Here is a 22,229-nt window from a genome sequence, read left to right as displayed (position 1 = left end):
CGGAGACCCCAAGAAGTTGGAGGTGCCAGTACAGTTACTATCTATTCAGTCCTGCTGAATACGGTGGATGAAACCAGCCCCAGAGGCAGAAACTATGCTATAGGCAGCCAAGCCGGAAGGGCAGAGCAGTGTGAGCCCTTAGCAAGCAGCCATGGGGACACAGGGTTGGCATTTGTCCTGCTGGGTCTCAGTGTTGCTTTGGTCCAAAATTTTCCTCACTATGTCCACATCCTTCTGTTGTGAAGGAGTAGTGCATATTCTGGGTCATTATGTGTCAGAAATATGTCATTTACTTTTTTCTTTTACAAGGAGTCACAATTAAGTGATTGCCTGGCCTCTCTGAAGAGATTGTGACATTTTCTATAATTAATAATTTTTACTTATTCATTTATATCATGCTCACTAACCCCCACCCTTCACCCCTACCACAATCATTTTGCCACCCCTCCCCTTCCTTTCTAAGTGCGTGGGGCTCCCTGAGTATTCCCGCTCCCTGGCACTTCCTAAACAATGTTATGGGGAAACTACCTGACTTTTAAAGTTAGACTAAATCCTGAAGAATACCTCTCTGTGCCCCCAGATAAGGCTGCCATCAAGACGCAGCCTAAGCCATCCACCAAGTCTGCCAGCATCAAGCCAAGAACTCCCCAGAGGGACCAGCTAGACATTACTTCCCCCACCCCAGCCCCAGACTAGATCCAGCACCCAGGCCCCCACTCCCTTCTCAGCTCCACTGAGGCTTCCAGCAGCGCCTGAGTGTCTGAGAGCCTGAGAACCAGATGGCCCCATCCTCTGGGGAGCCCTCTGGACACTCAAGCCAGATTTGGCTGTCCCCCCAGACCTCAGGCTGTGCTTCTTCACATCTGGAATTTCCTGGTGGCCTAACACCTGGGGCAAGCAAGGTCAACTCCCTGCAGCCTGCCTCCCTGAGTGGCCCTGCCCTATGGCAGAGCAGTCAAAGGCCCCCACAACCCTACAATGGTAAAGTCTGCAAAAAAATTATGTTTGTTTCTTTGGATGATATACTTACCCATTCTCCTGAAATGAGGACAATGTTGCCCAACTATTTTGTCCGTTCTGTTTTCTGAAGGGGTTTTATATATGTTTTTCAACAAGGGAGTGAAACTGTTATTTATTTTTTTTTGAGAACTCATATCTCTTTTTTATTACTTATTTATTTTCCATACTCTTTTTAAATTGGGTATTTCTTATTTACATTTCAAATATTATTCTCTTTCCCCATTTCTGGTCCATCAGCCCCCTAACCCCTCCTGCTCCTCTTCAATATGGGTATTCCCATCCCCATCAACCCCCCTTACCTATCCCCCCAACAAACCCCTAAACTGACAGTTCAACCTTGGCAGGACAGGGCTTGCCTTAAGGGGTTATATTTATTCTCGTAATTTAACATTTTTGTGTTAGTACGCGAACATCATGTCGCTGCTCTGTGCCCTAGATCTACATGGCCAACTGAGGCTACAGATTCACTCTGGGTAGGCCCTAATGGCCCACTCATGAAAGTCTTTTCTGACACCCTAAAACACCCTTACATTTGTAGGCAGGCACGGAAATCATCACTAGCAAACCTATTGGCAGTCTCTGGTGATTTCTGAGAGTGCGTATTAGGGAGGGTCAATTATCTTAAAATTATTAACTAGGAAAGCAGGGATGACGCCTTTCAGAGCAGCCACTAGGGATGTGTCTTTCTCCCCCAGAACATATCGACAGGTGTGAACTGCTAAAAGCTCGTAGAAATGCTATGCCTCAGGAAAACAGGTAAGGGACCCTGAAAGGTAAAATGCCCTGGAAGCCTGTTAAGCACCTGACTGGGAGGCTCCTAGGGGACTCCTACCTGATAAGTCCTTCCATCCTCTTGATGGAGGCTCTTTAAAAGTATGTTCTAATATAGTTTGTCATTGATTTTCTTTTCTCTCTTTGGGGCTTTGGCCTTCTTCCCATTAATTTAAATCTCCAGGGCCTGCTGTTGTCACTTTTCTTATGTGTTTGTTTTTGGCTTTTCCTAGAAATCCATTCTTCGTTCTTCCCACAGAAGTCAGTTGATGGCCTAGATGCCCACCTCTATTCTTTAAAAGAATTTATTTATTCACTTTACTTCCTGGTTGCTGCCTTCTTAGTCTCCCCTTCCTACACACCACCCTCCCACCCTCCTATCCTGTCATCCAAGTTATACTCCTGACCATCTATTTAAAGTCTCCAGTGAATCCATATTTTTCCCCACAGTGAGAGAGATTTTTGGTGGTGTCGTAATTTTATGCGACTGTCTCCTATAGCTCAGGAGGGCCTCCACCTTGCTGTAAGGCAGATGATAGCATTGAACGTTAGACATTCCTGCCTCCATCTCCACAGTGCTATGATTTCAGGTGTGCACCACCGTATCCTTGTTTATTGCCATGGATGGGATCATTCCACGGTTTCCTGAATACTAACTAGGTAAGCACTATGACAGGTAAAATACACCCAGTTCGCTAAAGTTAAGAGTTTAAACATCCACTTGATACTTTCATTTGCTGCAAACAAACGCTTTTTATTTCAAACAACAGTCAAACAGAAAGAGTAAATAAGTGAACTTTGCTTCAAAATCAACATGACCATCAGGTGTAATGAACGGAGGAAGACCCCAAGGCAGTGGGGGACAACCCAGTTCAGTCCACTTGAAGCTTTAGGACAGGCTGAGCTTGTCAAAGAGGTATTCGGCCAAGCTGTGCTCCTGGGCTCCCATCTGGCGCAGGTTGGTCAGGTAGCCGCCCACCTCCTTCAGAACTTCGACCTGCTGGTTCAGGAAGTTTTGCTCCAGGAAGTGGCAGAGTTGGGCGTCGCCTTTTTCCTTGGCTACTTCGTGCATGTTCAGCAGACTCTGGTTGATCATCATCTCCATGTGCAAGGCGCACTCCATGGCCTGACTGCCGCCATGCCAGCTGTCGCGTTCCGGTCTCGCGATGTCATGAAGGGAGAGGCAGCCTCCACGCGTATTCTGCAGGTGCATGAACACCTCAGCCTTGGCCTGGCATTCGTGTGACTTGCTCAAGAAGAAACGCTTGAAGTTTCCCAGGGCCACGTCATCACGGTCAAAGTAGACGGCCATAGACATGTACACATAGGAGGCATAGAGCCGCAGCTGGATATGGGTGTTGACGGCATCCTCGCAGTGCCAGTCATAGTTCTGTCGCACTTGAGAGGGCGCTTCGGCCATGGCGGGCGCTTAAACAGCACAAGGCTCTCAGCCCTTCTCACCTGCTCAGAGAGGCAGGGCGAGTTCACAGAACACAGTCCCACAGTCCCAAAGTACCTCAGAAGAGACGAACACCACAGGCGTTCAGCAGCAAGGCCTCAGGCAGCTCTGGAGTAGCCGGAGGCAGCAGGCGAAATGGATGTCCCGCCCAAAGCCGACCGCATTTAAAGGCCACGAGAAGGCGGGACATTAACGGAAATGAGTGTTGGCGCCCAATCGGGACATTGTTTCAGCCTCAGGGCTTATGTCATGGGGCGGGACTTAAACGGAAATGTGTTTGGGCACCCAATCATGACATCGTTTCCGCAACAGGGCTTATGGGACAGGGCGAGACATCAACGGAAATGTTTATTGGCCACTAATGATGACAGCAATTCAGCGCCAGAGGTTATGGGAGGGGCCCGGTCATCATGGAAATGAGTTTTGGCACCCAATCGCGACACCTTTTTCTGCCCAAGGGCTTCAGAGTGGGAAGGGGAACCGACAGAAATGACTGTTGGCTTCTAATGATGACATCTTTTCACCCCAGGCATTGTAGAAGGCGGGGCATCAACAGATGTGATTGCTGGCCCCCAATGATGACATCACTTCAGTGCCAGGGCTTTTGGAGGAGGCGGATCAGCGGTGCTGATTGCACAAGGAGCTGAGCGAACTGGGCAGTGGTTAACCTACACTGTAGGGGTTTTTTGTTTGTTTGTGTGTTTTCAGTGTAAAAATGTTTTACGAATGGCAGATCAAATATCCTGAAACATACATATATTCCAATAAACGTCTAATCCCAGTGGAATTCAAATTTTAAAGTAACACACACACACACACACACGAGCTAAGAGATTTCAATATTGTTCCAAAGCACTTACTGAATGTCCATGACTAGTTGAAAACAAGAACCATTAGACGGGTTGGGGATTTAGCTCAGTGGTAGAGCGCTTGCCTAGGAAGCACAAGGCCCTGGGTTCGGTCCCCAGCTCCAAAAAAAAGCACCAAAAAAAAAGAAAAAGAAACATCAGAATGAGCAATTATTATATATATATAAAAAATGTTTACTTACACTTTATAAAATGTATTATCATAGTAATCTCTGATCCCCAAATAACTGCAATGCTGGCTACATGATATCAGCAAGTTTAAAATTCAGAAACTGCTGGCTGCGGGGACATTCGGAGTGGACACAGCAGTCACCGCATCTGAAGAGAATTACCACACCTATAGCTAGGTTAGGTGTTCAGTATTCTAGAGTCCTCCAGGCAAACTATGGACCGTGAAGAAAGGCGCAGAATCTCTCATCGGTACTGAGTGGATTCGTCTCAAATTTACCAGATCAAAAATTCCAGACAAAATATTTCAGCCTAGACCTCAAGATCATGAAAAGTACCGTGGGACACCAGAATCCCCATAAACTGCACATTGTTACAAAAATAAGAAGCACAAAGACGTGTCCATACTGGGAAAAAGATTCAGTGAAGATTCTCGGACCTCAGAAGGCACACAGCCCTCAAATTCACAAGAACAACTCTTCGGTGAATGGAAAGCTGAAAATGTTTAAACACTTGATACACATCCAGTCCCTTAAGCTACCACAGGGACATCACACAGAAGAGACCATGTCCAGCCCATGCTTCAGGAGCACTGGAGAGTTGGTAGTGCAATGTCCTCAGAAGCCTGTGGAGCAGGTAGCAAAGTCCTGAGGCTACACAGCTTCAGTTCCCAGGCACACTTCCTGAAGAAACCGTTCTCATTAAAGTGTGTTATTCAAGCTAAAACAAATAAAATTCAGAAACTGTTTTCTAAATCTTCAGGGCAAATAGTTTAAAGTAAGATACACAATAAATTAGAACATGCAGAAATTCTTACATCTTCTGTTAATAATATTTTTAGGACTTCAACTTTCTGAAATTATATACCTACTTGCCCCGCAAATATACAAAGTAATGCATACATACGTGATAAACAGTAAAAGAGCAGTCCCTTATCTAAATTTATCATAAAAGTATGACTATATTAACAGGTCTACAAGCAGCTTGTATCAGGTTGACACACATTAAGGCAATAATACTTGAAGTTATGAAATAATTGGGGAGAGTGATGGACCCTCAGAAATTCAGACACTCCCGTGAATTCAGAGCAGGCTATCCTCTGCCCATATCGCTGACCCAAGACAAAATTGTCTAGTGCCATCAGTGCCCTCTGGGCACAGGGACCTAGGGGCAGTCAGGAGCAGGAACCTTCGGGTTTCTGCCTGTGCTGAGGGCTGAAAGCCAGTTGACAGGAGTGCCTACACACCTGAGAACAGAGGTAAGACCAACTTTTCTGCTCCAACATTCCTACCTGGTGACTTCAGGATACACAAAAGCAGAAGTCCTCGGGGACAGGGTACTTCTGGTTTCTGGCTGTGCCAGACCTGATCTGTTCCTATCCCATAGCTCCCTGCACCCAATCCTGTGGGGGAGGGAGATGAATACCCAGAAGTCCTGACAATCCTGAGACCTCAGGGCAGAACACCACTTCTGCCTACTTACCCTCACATTCATGGACAAGAGGAAACTGCATCCTGCCTCTGGATACAGGAATATAGGAGCAGTCAGCAGCAGGAAGTGGCTGGTTTCTTCCTGCACCCGGAACTGGACTGAATCTGTCCCACCCAAATCCCATTTGTAGAGAGAGTTGGACACTCAGACATGCAGAAAATCTTGAGACCTCTGGGGAGACAACTATTTTCTGCCCACATTCCTGACCCAAGAGGAAATACCTACTGAAATCTGTGCTCTCTGGGCACTGGGACCTAGGAGTAGTCAGGGGCAGTACCCTTGGGGTTTCTGCATGCCCCAAGAGCTGAAATCCAGTCACCAGGAGCACCTACACACCTGAAAGCAGAGGTAAGAACAACTCTTCTGTACCAAGCAATCTAACTGAGTCTCCAGGTCACACAAACCCAGGAACAGCTCTCTGTTCCCAGATCCACCTAAAGGAAAACTTGTGTACAGGAGTGTTGACATACAGGCCTACAGGAGGGTCAAGCCACTGTCAGAGAAAACAAGACAAGCTAACACCAGAGACAACCTGATGGCAAGAGGCAAGCACAGGAACCTAAGCAACAGAAACCAAGACAACTTGGCACCATCAGAGCCCAGTTCTTCCACCAAAGCAAATACTGGCTATCCAAACTCACTGGAAAAGCAAGATTTGGATCGAAAATCTCATTTTATGACGATGATGGAGGACGTTAAGAAGGACATAAATAACTCCCTTAAAGAAATGCAGGACAACACAAGTAAATGAGTAGAAGCCCTTAAAGTGGAAACGCATAAATCCCTTAAAGAATCCTGTTGCCATAAAATTATAAAAAATAAAAATGACTTTCTTTTATTCTGCAATAGGTTCGACAACTCAGTGTCCCAAGATATCTGGTAGATGTCTTCATCTCAGACAGCAAAGCATCTCACTTGCTTTGCTCCATCCCATATCACACTGCCGATGGCTACTTTCTGAGCCTGGCAACATCTCTCTACCCACCTAGTTCCCAAGGTAGGTTGCCACCATGCCAGACATATACATCCCAATTCCGTGGCAGCCCAGTGTCCTGCCACCACCACGTACTCTCTTGAACCAAATTAAATCACCACATGAAAGAACACACAGCAAAATAAGTTCTGATACAATTGATAATATGCAATTGCCCACCTAGACATACAAAGCCCTGTACATATAAATCCCTTAAGAATATTCATAACAACCTGTAAATGTGCAGAGATGAATCTTAACATCTGCCTCCATGTTCTCTAGGCTGCTTCTCTCACGTCTCCCTCACTCCAATCTCCTCTTGATTAAAAATTTTCTCCTGCCCATCCTTCCTACATCGAATGACGGGCCATATTCTATCGTGTACAGGCCTTCACCTGCATACTGGCATCAACATACAGAGTCTCTTAAGGAATTACGGGAAAACACAAACAAACAGGTGAAGGAAATGAACAAAACCAACCAGGATTTAGAAATGGAAATAGAAACAATAAAGAAAGCACAAAGGGAGACAACCCTGGAGATAGAAAACCTAGGAAAGGGATCAGGAGTCAAAGATACAAGCATCACCAACAGAATACAAGAGATAGAAAAGTCAATCTCAGAGGAAAAACATACCATAGAAACATTGACACGAGAGTCAAAGAAAATGTAAAATGCAAAAATCTCCTAACCCAAAATATCCAGGAAATCCAGGACACAATGAAAAGATCAAACCTAAGGTTAATAGGTATAGAAGAGAGTGAAGGCTCCCAACTCAAAGGACCAGTAAATATTTTCAACAAAATCATAGAAGAAAACTACCCTAACCTAAAGACAGAGAGGTTCATAAACATACAAGAAGCCTACAGAACTCCAAATAGATTGGACAGAAAAGTAATTTCTCTTGTCACATAATAGTTAAAACACCAAATGAACAAACCAAAGAAAGATTATTAAAAGCAGCAAGGGAAAAAGGTCAAGTAACATATAAAGGCAGACATATCGGAGTTACACCAGACTTCTCACCAGAGACTATGAATGCCAGAAGATCCTGGACAGATGTCATACAGACCCTAACAGAACACAAATGCTAGCCCAGGATACTATGCCCAGCAAAACTCTCAATTACCATAGATGGAGAAATCAAGCTTTCCATGACAATACCAAATATATACAATATCTTTCCACAAATCCAAGCCTACAGTGGATAATGGATGGAAAATTCCAACACAAACAGGGAAACTACACCCTAGAGAAAGAAAGAAAATAATCTCCTTGCAACTAAACCAAAAGAAGAGAGACACACAAACATCATTACACTTCTAAAAAGAAAAATAACAGGAAGCGAGAATCATTATTCCTTAATATCTCTTAGAATCAGTGGACTCAGTTCCTCAATAAAAAGACATAGACTAATAGACTGGATACACAAGGAGCACCCAGCATATTGCTGCATACAGCAAACACACCTCAGAGACAGAGTCGGACACTACCTCAGAGTAAAAGGCTAGAAAACAACTTTAAAAGCAAATGGTCGGAAGAAACAAGCTGGAGTAGCTATTCTAATATCGAATAAAATAGACTTTCAACCAAAATTATCAAAAAAGGTAATGAAGGACACTTCATATTCATCAAAGGAAACATCCACCAATATTGACTCTCAATCCTAAATGTCTAGGCTCCAAATAGAAAGTCACCTACATTCATAATGGTAACCTTACTAAAGCTCAAAGCACACACTGAACTGCACACAATAATAGTAGGAGATTTCAACACCCCACTCTCATCAATGGACAGATCATGGAAACAGAAATTAAACAGAGACATAGAGAAACTAACAGAAGTTATGATCCAAATGGACTTAACAGATATTTATAGAACATTTCATCCTAAAACAAAAGAATATACTTCTTCTCAGTACCTCACTGTACCTTCTAAAAAACTGATCATAAAATCGGTCACAAAACAGGCCTCAACAAGAAGATTGATATAATCCCATGCATCCTATCAGACCACCACAGACTAAGGCTGGTTTACAATAACAACAATAGCATCAGAAAGCCCACATAGACATCGGAGTTGAACAAAGCTCTATTCAATGATAACCTGGTCTAGGAAGAAATAAAGAAAGAAAATAAAGACTTTCTAGAATTTAATGAAAATGAAGGTACAACATACCCAAAAATATGGGACACAATGAAAGAAGTGCTAAGGAGAAAACTCATAGATCTGAGTGCCTCCAAAAAGAAACAGGAAAGAGCATACATTAGCAGATTGACAGCAGACTTACAAGCTCAAGAAGAAAAAGAAGCAAATACACCCAAAGGAGTAGAAGGCAGGAAATAAACTCAGGGCTGAAATCAACCAAGTAGAAACAAAGTGGACCATACAAAGAATCAACAAAACCAGGAGCTGGTTCTTTGAAAAAAATCAACAAGATAGATAAGTCCTCAGACTAAGCTGAGGGCACAGAGAGTGTATCCAAATTAACAAAATCAGAAATGAAAAGGGAGATATAACAACAGAATCGGAAGAAATTCAAAGAATCATCAGATCCTACTACAAAAGGCTATATTAAACAAAACTGTGAAAATCTGGAGGAAATGGACAATCTTCTAGACATATATGAGGTACCAAAGTTAACTCAGAATCAGATAAACCATGTAAACATCACCATAACTCCTAAAGAACCAGAAGCATTTATTAAAAGTCTCTGAACAAAAAGAGCCTATAAACATATGGGTTTAGTGCAGAATTCTATCAGACCTTCATAGAAGACCTCATACCAATACTGTCTAAACTTTTCCACAAAATAGAAACAGACAGAGCACTACCCAATTCCTTCTATGAAGCCACAATTACACTTACACATAAACCATGCAAAGACCCAATGAAGAAAGAGAACTTCAGACCAATTTCCCTTATGAATATCTATGCAAAAATACTCAATAAAATTCTTGCAAACCGAATCCCAGAACACATCAAAACGATCATCCATCATGATCAAGTAGGTTTCATCCCAGGGATGCAGGGATGGTTCAATATGTGGAAATCCATCAACGTAATTCAGTATATAAACAAACTCAAAGAGAAAAGCCACATGATAATTTCATTAGATGCTGAGAAAGCATTTGACGAAATTCAACACCCCTTCATGATAAATGTCCTGGAAATATCAGGAATTCAAGGCCCATACCTAAACAGTGTAAAAGCAATATACACTAAACCAGTAGCTAACATTAAACTAAGTGGAGAGAAACTTGAAGCAATCCCACTAAAATCAGGTAGTAGACAAGGTAGCCCACTCTCTCCCTACTTATTCAGTATAGTACTTGAAGTCATAGCCAGAGCAATCAGACAACAAATGGAGGTCAAAAAATACAAACTGGAAGGGAAGACATCAAAATATCACTATTTGCAGATGTATACTTCTGTGACCCTAAAAGTTCCACCAGAGAACTACTAAGACTGATAAACAATGTTAGCAAATTGGCTGGGTATAAAATTAACTCAAACAATTCAGTAGCGCTCCTCTATTCAAAGGATAAACAGGCTGAGAAGGAAATAAGGGAAATGACACCCTTCACAATAGTCCCAAAAAACATAAAATACCTTGGTGGGACTCTAACCAAGCAAGTGAAAGATATGTATGACAAGAACTTCAAATCTCTGAAGAAAGAAATTGAAGATCTGAGAAGAGGGAAAGACCGCCCATGTTCATGGATTGGCAGGGTTAATAGAGTAAAACTGACCATTTGGCCAAAAACAATCTACAGATTCAATGCAATCCCCATCAAAATTCCACCTCAATTCTTCACAGAGTTAGAATGTGCAATGGGCAAATTCATTGGAATAAGAAAAAAACAAAACAAAACAGGACACCTAAAATTATCCTTAGCAGATCTTCCTGGTAGCTGCCGCCGTGGAGAGCTCATAGTCAGCACCCCACGAGCGAACTTGAGCCTCGGGACCACAGGTAAGACCAACTTTTCTGCTGCAAGAGACCTGCCTGGTGAACTCAGGACACACAGAGGCAAAATTCCTCTAGGACCAGGCACTTCCTGGGGTTACCGGGAGTCCCAAACCCGCGGATCCTGGCCCGCAGCAGCTCTCTGCTCCCAAACCCCGTGGGAGAGAGACCTCACCACCTGGTCAGGTGGGCACTCCTGAGGCTGCAGAGCGGAAGAGACCACCAACACTGCCCACCCTGCCCACATCCCTGGCCCAAGAGGAAACTGTATAAGGACTCTGAGTTCCCGTAGAGGAGGGCCCAAGAGCAGCAGGTCCGCTGCATCTGAGACACCGCCAGAACCTGAAGGGATCTACCGGATAAACAGTTCTCTGCACCCAAATCCCGTGGGAGGGAGAGCTAAACCTTCAGAGAGGCAGACACGCCTGGGAAACCAGAAGAGACTGCACTCTGCACACATTTCTGACGCCAGAGGAAAACACCAAATGCCATCTGGAACCCTGGTACACGGAAGCTCCCGGAAAGGGCAGCGCAGATCTTCCTGGTTGCTGCCGCCACGGAGAGCTCATAGGTAGGACCCCACGAACGAACTTGAGCCTTGGGACCATAGGTAAGACCAACTTTTCTGCTGCAAGAGACCTGCCTGGTGAACTCAAGACACAGGCCCACAGGAACAGCTGAAGACCTGTAGAGAGGAAAAACTACACGCCGGAAAGCAGAACACTCTGTCCCCATAACTGGCTTAAACAAAACAGGAAACAGGTCTACAGCACTCCTGACACACAGGCTTATAGGACAGTCTAGCCACTGTCAGAAATAGCAGAACAAAGTAACACTAGAGATAATCTGATGGCGAGAGGCAAGCGCAGGAACCCAAGCAACAGAAACGAAGACTACATGGCATCATCGGAGCCCAATTCTCCCACCAAAGCAAACACGGAATATCCAAAGACACCAGAAAAGCAAGATCTAGTTTCAAAATCATATTTGATCATGATGCTGGAGGACTTCAAGAAAGACGTGAAGAACTCCCTTAGAGAAACACAGGAAAACATTAATAAACAAGTAGAAGCCTACAGAGAGGAATCGCAAAAATCCCTGAAAGAATTCCAGGAAAACACAATCAAACAGTTGAATGAATTAAAAATGGAAATAGAAGCAATCAAGAAAGAACACATGGGAACAACCCTGCATATAGAAAACCAAAGGAAGAGACAAGGAGCTGTAGATACAAGCTTCACAACAGAATACAAGAGATGGAAGAGAGAATCTCAGGAGCAGTAGATTCCATAGAAATCAATGACTCAACTGTCAAAGATAATGTAAAGCGGAAAAAGCTACTGGTCCAAAACATACAGGAAATCCAGGACTCAATGAGAAGATCAAACCTAAGGAAAATGGGTATAGAAGAGAGTGAAGACTCCCAGCTCAAAGGACCAGTAAATATCTTCAACATATATTTAAAATCATAGAAGAAAACATCCCTAACCTAAAAAAAGAGATACCCATAGGCATACAAGAAGCCTACAGAACTCCAAATAGATTGGACCAGAAAAGAAACACCTCCCGTCACATAATAGTCAAAACACCAAACGCACAAAATAAAGAAAGAATATTAAAAGCAGTAAGGGAAAAAGGTCAATTAACATATAAAGGCAGACCTATCAGAATCACACCAGACTTTTCGCCAGAAACTATGAAGGCCAGAAGATCCTGGACTGATGTCATACAGACCCTAAGAGAACACAAATTCCAGCCCAGGTTACTGTATCCTGCAAAACTCTCAATTAACATAGATGGAGAAACCAAGATATTCCATGACAAAACCAAATATACACAATATCTTTCTACAAATCCAGCACTACAAAGGATAATAAATGGTAAAGCCAAACATAAGGAGGCAAGCTACACCCTAGAAAAAGCAAGAAACTAATCGTCTTGGCAACAAAACAAAGAGAAGAAAAGCACACAAACATAACCTCATATCCAAATATGAATATAACAGGAAGCAATAATCACTATTCCTTAATATCTCTCAACATCAATGGCCTCAACTCCCCAATAAAAAGACATAGATTAATAAACTGAATATGCAATGAGGACCCTGCATTCTGCTGCCTACAGGAAACACACCTCAGAGACAAAGACAGACACTACCTCAGAGTGAAAGGCTGGAAAACAACTTTCCAAGCAAATGGTCGGAAGAAGCAAGCTGGAGTAGCCATTTTAATATCAGATAAAATCAATTTTCAACTAAAAGTCATCAAAAAAGATAAGGAAGGACACTTCATATTCATCAAAGAAAAAATCCACCAAGATGAACTCTCAATCCTAAATATCTATGCCCCAAATACAAGGGCACCAACATACGTAAAAGAAACCTTACTAAAGCTCAAAACACACATTGCACCTCACACAATAATAGTAGGAGATTTCAACACCCAACTCTCATCAATGAACAGATCATGGAAACAGAAATTAAACAGAGATGTAGACACACTAAGAGAAGTCATGAGCCAAATGGACTTAACAGATATTTATAAAACATTCTATCCTTAAGCAAAAGGATATACCTTCTTCTCAGCTCCTCATGGTACTTTCTCCAAAATTGACCATATAATTCATCAAAAAACGAGCCTCAACAGGTACAGAAAGATAGAAATAATCCCATGCATGCTATCAGACCCCCACGGCCTAAAACTGGTCTTCAATAACAATAAGGGAAGAATGCCCACATATACGTGGAAATTGAACAATGCTCTACTCAATGATAACCTGGTCAAGGAAGAAATAAAGAAAGAAATTAAAGACTTTTTAGAATTTAATGAAAATGAAGGTACAACATTCCCAAACTTATGGGACACAATGAAAGCTGTGCTAAGAGGAAAACTCATAGCGCTGAGTGCCTGTAGAAAGAAACAGGAGAGAGCATATGTCAGCAGCTTGACAGCACACCTAAAAGCTCTAGAACAAAAAGAAGCAAATTCACCCAGGAGGAGTAGAAGGCAGGAAATAATCAAACTCAGAGCTGAAATCAACCAAGTAGAAACAAAAAGGACCATAGAAAGAATCAACAGAACCAAAAGTTGGTTCTTTGAGAAAATCAACAAGATAGATAAACCCTTAGTCAGACTAACTAGAGGACATAGAGAGTGTGTCTAAATTAACAAAATCAGAAATGAAAAGGGAGACATAACTACAGATTCAGAGGAAATTCAAAAAATCATCATATCTTACTATAAAAGCCTATATTCAACAAAACTTGAAAATCTGCAGGAAATGGACAATTTCCTAGACAGATACCAGGTACCGAAGTTAAATCAGGAACAGATAAACCAGTTAAACAACCCCATAATTCCTAAGGAAATAGAAGCAGTCATTACAGGTCTCCCAACCAAAAAGAGCCCAGGTCCAGACGGGTTTAGTGCAGAATTCTATCAGACCTTCATAGAAGACCTCATACCAATATTATCCAAACTATTCCACAAAATTGAAACAGATGGATCACTACCGAATTCCTTCTATGAAGCCACAATTACTCTTATACCTAAACCACACAAAGAGTCAACAAAGAAAGAGAACTTCAGACCAATTTCCCTTATGAATATCGATGCAAACATACTCAATAAAATTCTGGCAAACCGAATCCAAGAGCACATCAAAACAATCATCCACCATGATCAAGTAGGCTTCATCCCAGGCATGCAGGGATGGTTTAATATACGGAAAACCATCAACGTGATCCATTATATAAACAAACTGAAAGAACAAAACCACATGATCATTTCATTAGATGCTGAGAAAGCGTTTGACAAAATTCAACACCCCTTCATGATAAAAGTCCTGGAAAGAATAGGAATTCAAGGCCCATACCTAAACATAGTAAAAGCCATATACAGCAAACCAGTTGCTAACATTAAACTAAATGGAGAGAAACTTGAAGCAATCCCACTAAAATGAGGGACTAGACAAGGCTGCCCACTCTCTCCCTACTTATTCAATATAGTTCTTGAAGTTCTAGCCAGAGCAATCAGACAACAAAAGGAGGTCAAGGGGATATAGTTCGGAAAAGAAAAAGTCAAAATATCACTATTTGCAGATGATATGATAGTATATTTAAGTGATCCCAAAAGTTCCACCAGAGAACTACTAAAGCTGATAAACAACTTCAGCAAAGTGGCTGGGTATAAAATTAACTCAAATAAATCAGTAGCCTTCAAGGACCTCCACATCAAACCAGATACACTCAAACTAATAGAAGAAAAATTAGGGCAGCATTACGAACACATGGGCACTGGAAAAAATTTCCTGAACAAAACACCAATGGCTTATGCTCTAAGATCAAGAATCGACAAATGGGATCTCATAAAACTACAAAGCTTCTGTAAGGCAAAGGACACTGTGGTTAGGACAAAATGGCAAGCAACAGATTTGGAAAAGATCTTTACCAATCCTACAACAGATAGAGGCCTTATATCCAAAATATACAAAGAACTCAAGAAGTTAGACCACAGGGAGACAAATAACCCTATTAAAAAATGGGGTTCAGAGCTAAACAAACAATTCACAGCTGAGGAATGCCGAATGGCTGAGAAACACCTAAAGAAATGTTCAACATCTTTAGTCATAAGGGAAATGCAAATCAAAACAACCCTGAGATTTCACCTCACACCAGTGAGAATGGCTAAGATCAAAAACTCAGGTGACAGCAGATGCTGGAGAGGATGTGGAGAAAGAGGAACACTCCTCCATTGTTGGTGGGATTGCAGACTGGTACAACCATTCTGGAAATCAGTCTGGAGGTTCCTCAGAAAATTGGACATTGAACTGCCTGAGGATCCAGCTATGCCTCTCTTGGGCATATACCCAAAAGATGCCCCAACATATAAAAAACACACGTGCTCCACTATGTTCATCACAGTCTTATTTATAATTGCCAGAAGCTGGAAAGAACTCAGATGCCCTTCAACAGAGGAATGGATACAGAAAATGTGGTACATCTACACAATGGAATATTACTCAGCTATCAAAAACAATGACTGTATGAAATTCGTAGGCAAATGGGTGGAACTGGAAAATATCATCCTGAGTGAGGTAACCCAATCACAGAAAAACACATATGGTATGCACTCATTGATAAGTGGCTATTAGCCCAAATGCTTGAATTACCCTAGATGCCTAGAACAAATGAAACTCAAGACAGATGATCAAAATGTGAATGCTTCACTCCTTCTTTAAAAGGGGAACAAGAATACCCTTGGCAGGGAATAGAGAGGCAAAGAGTAAAACAGACACAGAAGGAACACCCATTCAGAGCCTGCCCCACATGTGGCCCACACATATACAGCCATCCAATTAGACAAGATGGATGAAGCAAAGAAGTGCAGACCGACAGGAGCCGGATGTAGATCGCTCCTGAGAGACACAGCCAGAATACAGCAAATACAGAGGCAAATGCCAGCAGCAAACCACTGAACTGAGAATAGGACCCCCATTGAAGGAATCAGAGAAAGAACTTGAAGAGCTTGAAGGGGCTTGAGACCCCATATGTACAACAATGCCAAGTAACCAGAGCTTTCAGGGACTAAGCCACTACCTAAAGACTATACATGGACTGACCCTGAACTCTGACCTCATAGGTAGCAATGAATATCCTAGTAAGAGCACCAGTGGAAGGGGAAGCCCTGGGTCCTGCTAAGACTGAACCCCCAGTGAACTAGACTGTTGGGGGGAGGGCGGCAATGGGGGGAGGATGGGGAGGGGAACACCCAAAAGGAAGGGGAGGGGGGAAGGGGATGTTTGCCCGGAAACCGGGAAAGGGAATAACACTCGAAATGTATATAAGAAATACTCAAGTTAATAAAAAAAAAAATCAAAAAAAAAAAAAAAAAAGAAGAGTGCAGATCGATCCATTCTTATCATCCTGTACAAAGCTTAAGTCCAAGTGGATCAAAGAGCTCCATATAAATTGGTGGTTCAGTCTCTGAGAGCCCAAGGGTCCAGGTTACCTGACTCCGTTGATCTTCCTGTGTTTTTACCCCCACTCCCCACCTCCTTAGGTCCCCCATCCTTTATCTGTTGCAGATTTCCATCCATTCTCATGGCCATCTGGCTGTCTCTCTTGTCCCTCCCCACATCTGACCCTGAACCTCCCCATTTCCCTCCTTTACCTCACTATTCCAAACAGGAGGAAATAGTGCAGCAAAGCAAGACCAAAAATTAGCAGGTCAAACTCCAACTCTGCGTCTCCACGTCTGTTGTCAAAGGGCTCTTCAGATCTCCAACTCCTTTCAGCTTTGTTGAGTGCAATTCCCTTCTCTGTCTCTTGGGCTGGGTCCATACCCTTTTAGCAACTTTCCTCAGCGGGGATACAGTACCCCTTGCATCTCTAATTTTCAGAGTCTTCAAGGTAATTCCAGTTCAACTTTCACAGATTTGTTTAATGGCCTCTCTCGGCCTCCTTGTAGGGATGTTCCCTGACACAGGCCAGGAGTAGGCAGTTCTACTTAAATGTAGAGGGAGAGGCCCCTATCCTCTTTTTTTGTAACCTTCTCTCTAAAGCTATAATCATATTGCCCACACTGCCGAGTGTTTCTGCATGCTGGTGCTGTAACATGGTCCCCTCATTCAATTACATTTTCACCAACTTTCTGGCTTTTACTACCTAGCTTGGCTATCCTAGACCTCACTCTGTAGACCAGGTTTGCTTGAACTCCCCTGCCTCTGCCTCCCAAGTGCTGTTACTAAAGGCATACGTCACCCCACACTGTCCTAAATTTGCTTTAAATGTTCTTTCCATATTGGAAGCTTAGCTGCGTAAGGCCTTGCCCTGACATTAGTGCTCCCTTTATTTCACTAAGCATCAGGCTTTTGTTCAAACTTTTATCTGCTTGGGCACCACATTTACCTCCATTACATATCCTGGAGCTCCTTTTCTTCTCAGACATTACATATTGTATTTTTCCTTACTCAATGTATTCCTTTTCATTATAGATCTGAGTAAGAGTGACCACTAATAACCAAATGTCAGAGTAAATACTAGGCTGTTTTGAATTTCCTCTGCTAATGCCAACAGTGCAAAATTCTGCGGTGTGTCCACGGGCAGTTTTTTTTTTTTTTAACAATAGCAGAAAGCAGCCACGTTATTCACCAAAATGTCACAGTAGCCTATAGGCCACTCACTAAAGTTTCTTACCTAAAACCTCTTGAGCTGGATGCCCCCAATTAAGTCTCTCTCAATAACTCCCATGCTCCTACTGGGATGGCCCATTGATCTCCTCTTAATGGGTTCAGACTGCTTTCCCAAAACAAAGTCCACATTTTGCCAACAAGCAGCATGGACAGACCTGTCAGAGCAATACTCTTTTCCTTGGTAACAACTTCTGTCTTAGTCACTACTCTATTGCTGAGAAGAGACATCAGGGCCAAAGCAACTCTCACAAGAGAATGCATTCTGCAAGTAAATATACCAGCTTTGTTGCCTGCCAGTCTAAATCTCCTCAGACAAAACAAGACTGATGGCTGAATCTCAAACAGACATCAGGTCTTCATTCTTGATCTGTCCATGGGCACAGTCAAAGAGTCATTTTAAACATCTGAGATCTCAGATGTATCTGCTCCTCAAAGTGATCCACAGATGAGAAATTTTGCCATCATTAAGAATTTTTAGAAATACAGATTCCCAGGCTCCAGTCCAAACCCCACACTAGCAGCAACTGATTTCTAACAAGATTGCCAGGTGGCAGGCAGTAACTTGAGAAGCACAAGCTTTAAGGTAAGATATTCTCCATGACTTCCTAAAGTCCCTGATACTAGATGAGGGCCCAATAACAGGTACATTTAAATTGCATAAGTATGACTTCCTGTATTTTAGGAATGCTTTTTAAAATATTTTACTTGTTTTTAATGTTATGCGTATGAGTGTGCAGCTGAATGTATATCTGATGTGTCATGTGTAAACAGTGCCCAAGGAGGCCAGGATAAATTTACCCAGAGGGAAGCAAAAGTGAGTCATAAATATAGTGCAAATATGGCCTGCTCTTGTTAGAGTGCACGTAGCTGGCCTTACTTACATGTCCTTTGTTTTCTAGAGCCGTGTAAATGAGTCTTTTTGCTTAAGTGTGTATCTGACACAAAAGAGATTTTCCTGCCTCTGCGTCTGCTTCCCAAATGTTTAAACTCGTGATATGTCCACCACACCCATAATCCTTTCTTGTTTTATAAAAGGTGTGTGTGTGTGTGTGTGTCTGTGTTTGTACATTTAATATTTAAATTATTCTGTTCCAAGGGACCTTCTTTTCTGTTTCAATCTATTGGCTGGTCTGTATGTTTCTTGTACACTTCCTTATAGGCATCTCCATCTTTCGGACTAGTAAATTTTCTTTTATGATTTTGTTAAAAATATTTCCTGGGCTTATGAGATGGGTTTCTTCTCCTTCCTCTATTATTCTTATATTTTATATTCTTAGATTTTATTTTCTCATTGTCCCCCAGATTACCTGTAGGTTTTCTGTAGGTAGTTTTTAAATTTAACATTTAAGGGTGATAAATCCATTTCTTCTATTGAGTCTTCAACACCTGAGATTCTTTCTTTGGTCTCTTGTGTTCAGTTGGTGAAACTTACCTCTGTAGTTCCTGTTTATATCATCAAATTTTTCATTTCCAGTATTTACCCATTTTTGCGTTTTCTTCAGTGATTGTACTTTCATGTTCAGGAATCGAAATTTTTCATTTCTTTGCAAGATTTGTGTTTTCCTGAAGATGAGATCAGAGAAAAAAGAGAGTGCAGCCGCTTTACTGCTGTGCTGCAGAGGATAAAACTGGGGGAGGCTGTGAATCTGGAGTTACAGAAGGAGAGGGATAAATCAGGCTTCAGCCTTCAGTCTATTTCTTTCCCAGGCAGAAATGGTCCTTGGCTTGTCTGCAGTTCTGGGATGAAGCAAGGAGGATGAAGGTTGGAATGGGAAGATCTGTGGACACGACGGGAAATGGGTACAAGGGGTGGGGTGGGCAGTGAAGGCTGCCATAAATATTCTGCTGAACAGCTTAAGATGAGAGGGGGAGTTTGAATCTGGAGAAACAGGAGAAGAGAGGATTCGCAGTCAGCCTACCTAGTTTCTTGTTTAAGTACCTGTGTTCTTAACAGTTCTGGTCCAATCGAGTACATATCGCTGCAGTTCTGAAGAAAGCAACTTTAGAGTTGTAGATGCAGTCTCCTGTGATGCTTTGTAAACGGAATTAGGTTAATCATCACTGTCATAGGTTTCGGCAAATAAGCCATTGTGAGGTGTTTTATTCACATGTGAAACTGTGCCTCAGGGATGCCCCTGTGCACTGCTTCAGTTACACATGCATATGGTGTGTTCTCCTACTTCATTCTTGTTCAGTCAGGGTTTACTTAAGTGCTACTATATGGCGATCCAATCCTCTGATTTGTTTTCAATCATCATCACTTATGGGACAGTGCTACTTCATAAACTGCATCAAAAAAAAAAAAAAAGAAAGTTCTGGTTTTGTAAAAGTGGCATAATTTCCACTGCGTCTTTAACAGCCACAGTCCACTTAGAAGCAAATATGCTGGTGACTGTTCACAGCAGTAAAACCTAAGACACACAACTTACAGGATTTGACGTTTCCTCCTGTTTGTAGACTTTCTAGGTTATTTGTTGCTCATTTTTCCTTTTTATTAAACATAGGTTCTTTTCTCATACAACATACCCTGAATAGAGCTTCCCCTCCCTCTATTTTCTCAGTTCCTTCCCACCTCCTCTCCCATCCACACCCACTCCCTTTCTGTCTCTCCTCAGAAAAGAACCAGCTTCAAAGAGATAACAACAGAACACAACAAAATATAGTAAGATATAAGAAAAGCATCATAGCAAAGTTGGACAAAACAGGCCAACAGAAAAATAAAAGAAGCCCAAGAGCAGGCAAAAGAATCAGAGACCAACTTGGTCACACATTTAAGAGTCCTATCAAAGTCTTAATGTGAAAATTGTAGTATATATGCAAAGGACCTGCTGTAGACTGATGAGGCCCTGTGCTTGCTGCTTCAGTCTTTGAGTTCATATGAGCTTTGATCATGTTGGCTTAGAAGGCTTTGTGTCCTCCATACTGGTATCCCACAATTCCTCTGTCTCTTACAGTTTCTCTGCCTCCTCTTTTCGGAGTTTCCTGCACTCTGAGGATAGGGATTTGATTGAAACGTCTCATATAGAGCTCTGTGTTCCAAGGTGTGTGTCTATATCTATGTCTGTCTGTCTGTCTGTCTGCCTGTCTCTCTCTCTGCCTCTCTCTCTCTCTCTCTGTATGATATGTGTATATGCAGGTTGTGCCATGTGTGTGTGTGTGTATGATGTGTGTGTGCATGTGTGTGTGTTTGTGTGTGTGTGTGTGTGTGTGTGTGTGTGTGTGTGTTTGCAATGTCTAGCATATTGTTCCTGTCTGCTGCAGAAGGAATCTTCTCTGGGTATGGCTGAAAAAGTCCCTGATCTATCAATAAGACACTGATCTATGAATATGACAGAATACCATTAGGAGACATCTTATTGTTACTTCCAGAGACTAGATGGCCTAGAGACCTAGGGTAAGTCTAAATATTACTGGTCTAAAAAAGATCACTATATTCTTAACAAACTCAATCCACTTAGGAATGTGTGTGGTGCTTTTCTGAAGCACACAACTTCATAGTGGTGTGAGTAATCTCATACACTTTGTTGTGGATGACATTAAGATATCACTGTGGTAGTAATACAGTGGTATAAGAAAGTATATGCTAGTATAGTCCTTTAAAAATCACACAGCTGTGGTTTTCAATGGTGCCACTGTGTACTGCTTCAGTCTGGACACATGCTGTGCTGTCCTAGTCCATTCTTGTTCAGTCATCATCCTGCCGCAATGCTACAGTAATAGTCGCATTTTCTCTGTCTTTCTGTAAATCTGTCCTGACTTGTATCACAGGACTTCTCTGCTGTAATGTCCATCGAGATATCAAAGCTCTTGTTGTTGGAAAAGTGCTTTCATTTTCTCTGGGTTCTTACAACCCTGGCCTAGTTAGGAACATACGTGCTGCTGTGCTGAAGCAAGCAACTTGGGAGTTCTAGGAGTTATCTCGTATCCTTGAAAATGGAGTTTCTATATCACTGCAGTAGTAGTACCCAGGTAGATGTCAATCTGCTCTTGCGCAGTATTTTAATGGAATCTGTGTGGATTTTTCTAAAATCCCACCATGTACAGCTTCAGCTACAGAGGCACATGCTGTGCTCTCTTGTTTCTTTCTTGTTCAATCAGTGTCCTGATGCAGTGATAAAAGCATAATAATCTGATCTCCTCTGCATTCAGATCAATGCCCCTTGTGTCACAGTACTTCTCGGTTGTAATGTTTATTGGTAAAGCAAAGTCTTTGCTATCACAAAGTTTTCTACCATTTTCTCAGGGCTCTTAACAATTTTATTGTCCTTAGGAATGCACATGCTGCTCTTCAGAAGCAAATTGATTCAGTGTTTTAGG

General features: G+C 42.2%; 1 protein-coding gene and 1 pseudogene across 1 annotated transcript; one reads left to right on the top strand and one right to left on the bottom strand.

The window, feature by feature from the left end:
* Positions 1-2,521: 2,521 nt before the first annotated feature.
* Positions 2,522-3,356, bottom strand: Fthl17b (ferritin, heavy polypeptide-like 17, member B). Its single transcript, NM_001110367.1, has one exon. The coding sequence runs from the start codon at positions 3,209-3,211 to the stop codon at positions 2,681-2,683; it is 531 nt and encodes a 176-aa protein (NP_001103837.1). The 5' UTR covers positions 3,212-3,356; the 3' UTR covers positions 2,522-2,680.
* A 29-nt stretch (positions 3,357-3,385) lies between these two features.
* Positions 3,386-4,938, top strand: Mrpl30-ps8 (mitochondrial ribosomal protein L30, pseudogene 8; annotated as a pseudogene).
* The last annotated feature ends 17,291 nt before the right edge of the window (positions 4,939-22,229 follow it).

Source organism: Rattus norvegicus, chromosome X (genome assembly GCF_036323735.1).
Source record: "Rattus norvegicus strain BN/NHsdMcwi chromosome X, GRCr8, whole genome shotgun sequence".
In the NCBI taxonomy this organism is placed as follows: domain Eukaryota; kingdom Metazoa; phylum Chordata; class Mammalia; order Rodentia; family Muridae; genus Rattus; species Rattus norvegicus.
Note: the sequence above shows the minus strand (reverse complement) of the source record. Positions and strands in the feature narration are given on the sequence as shown.

Bases quoted from the DNA above. Each gene is read 5' to 3' on its own strand.
- Fthl17b (NM_001110367.1), bottom strand. From the start codon at position 3,211: ATGGCCGAAGCGCCCTCTCAAGTGCGACAGAACTATGACTGGCACTGC.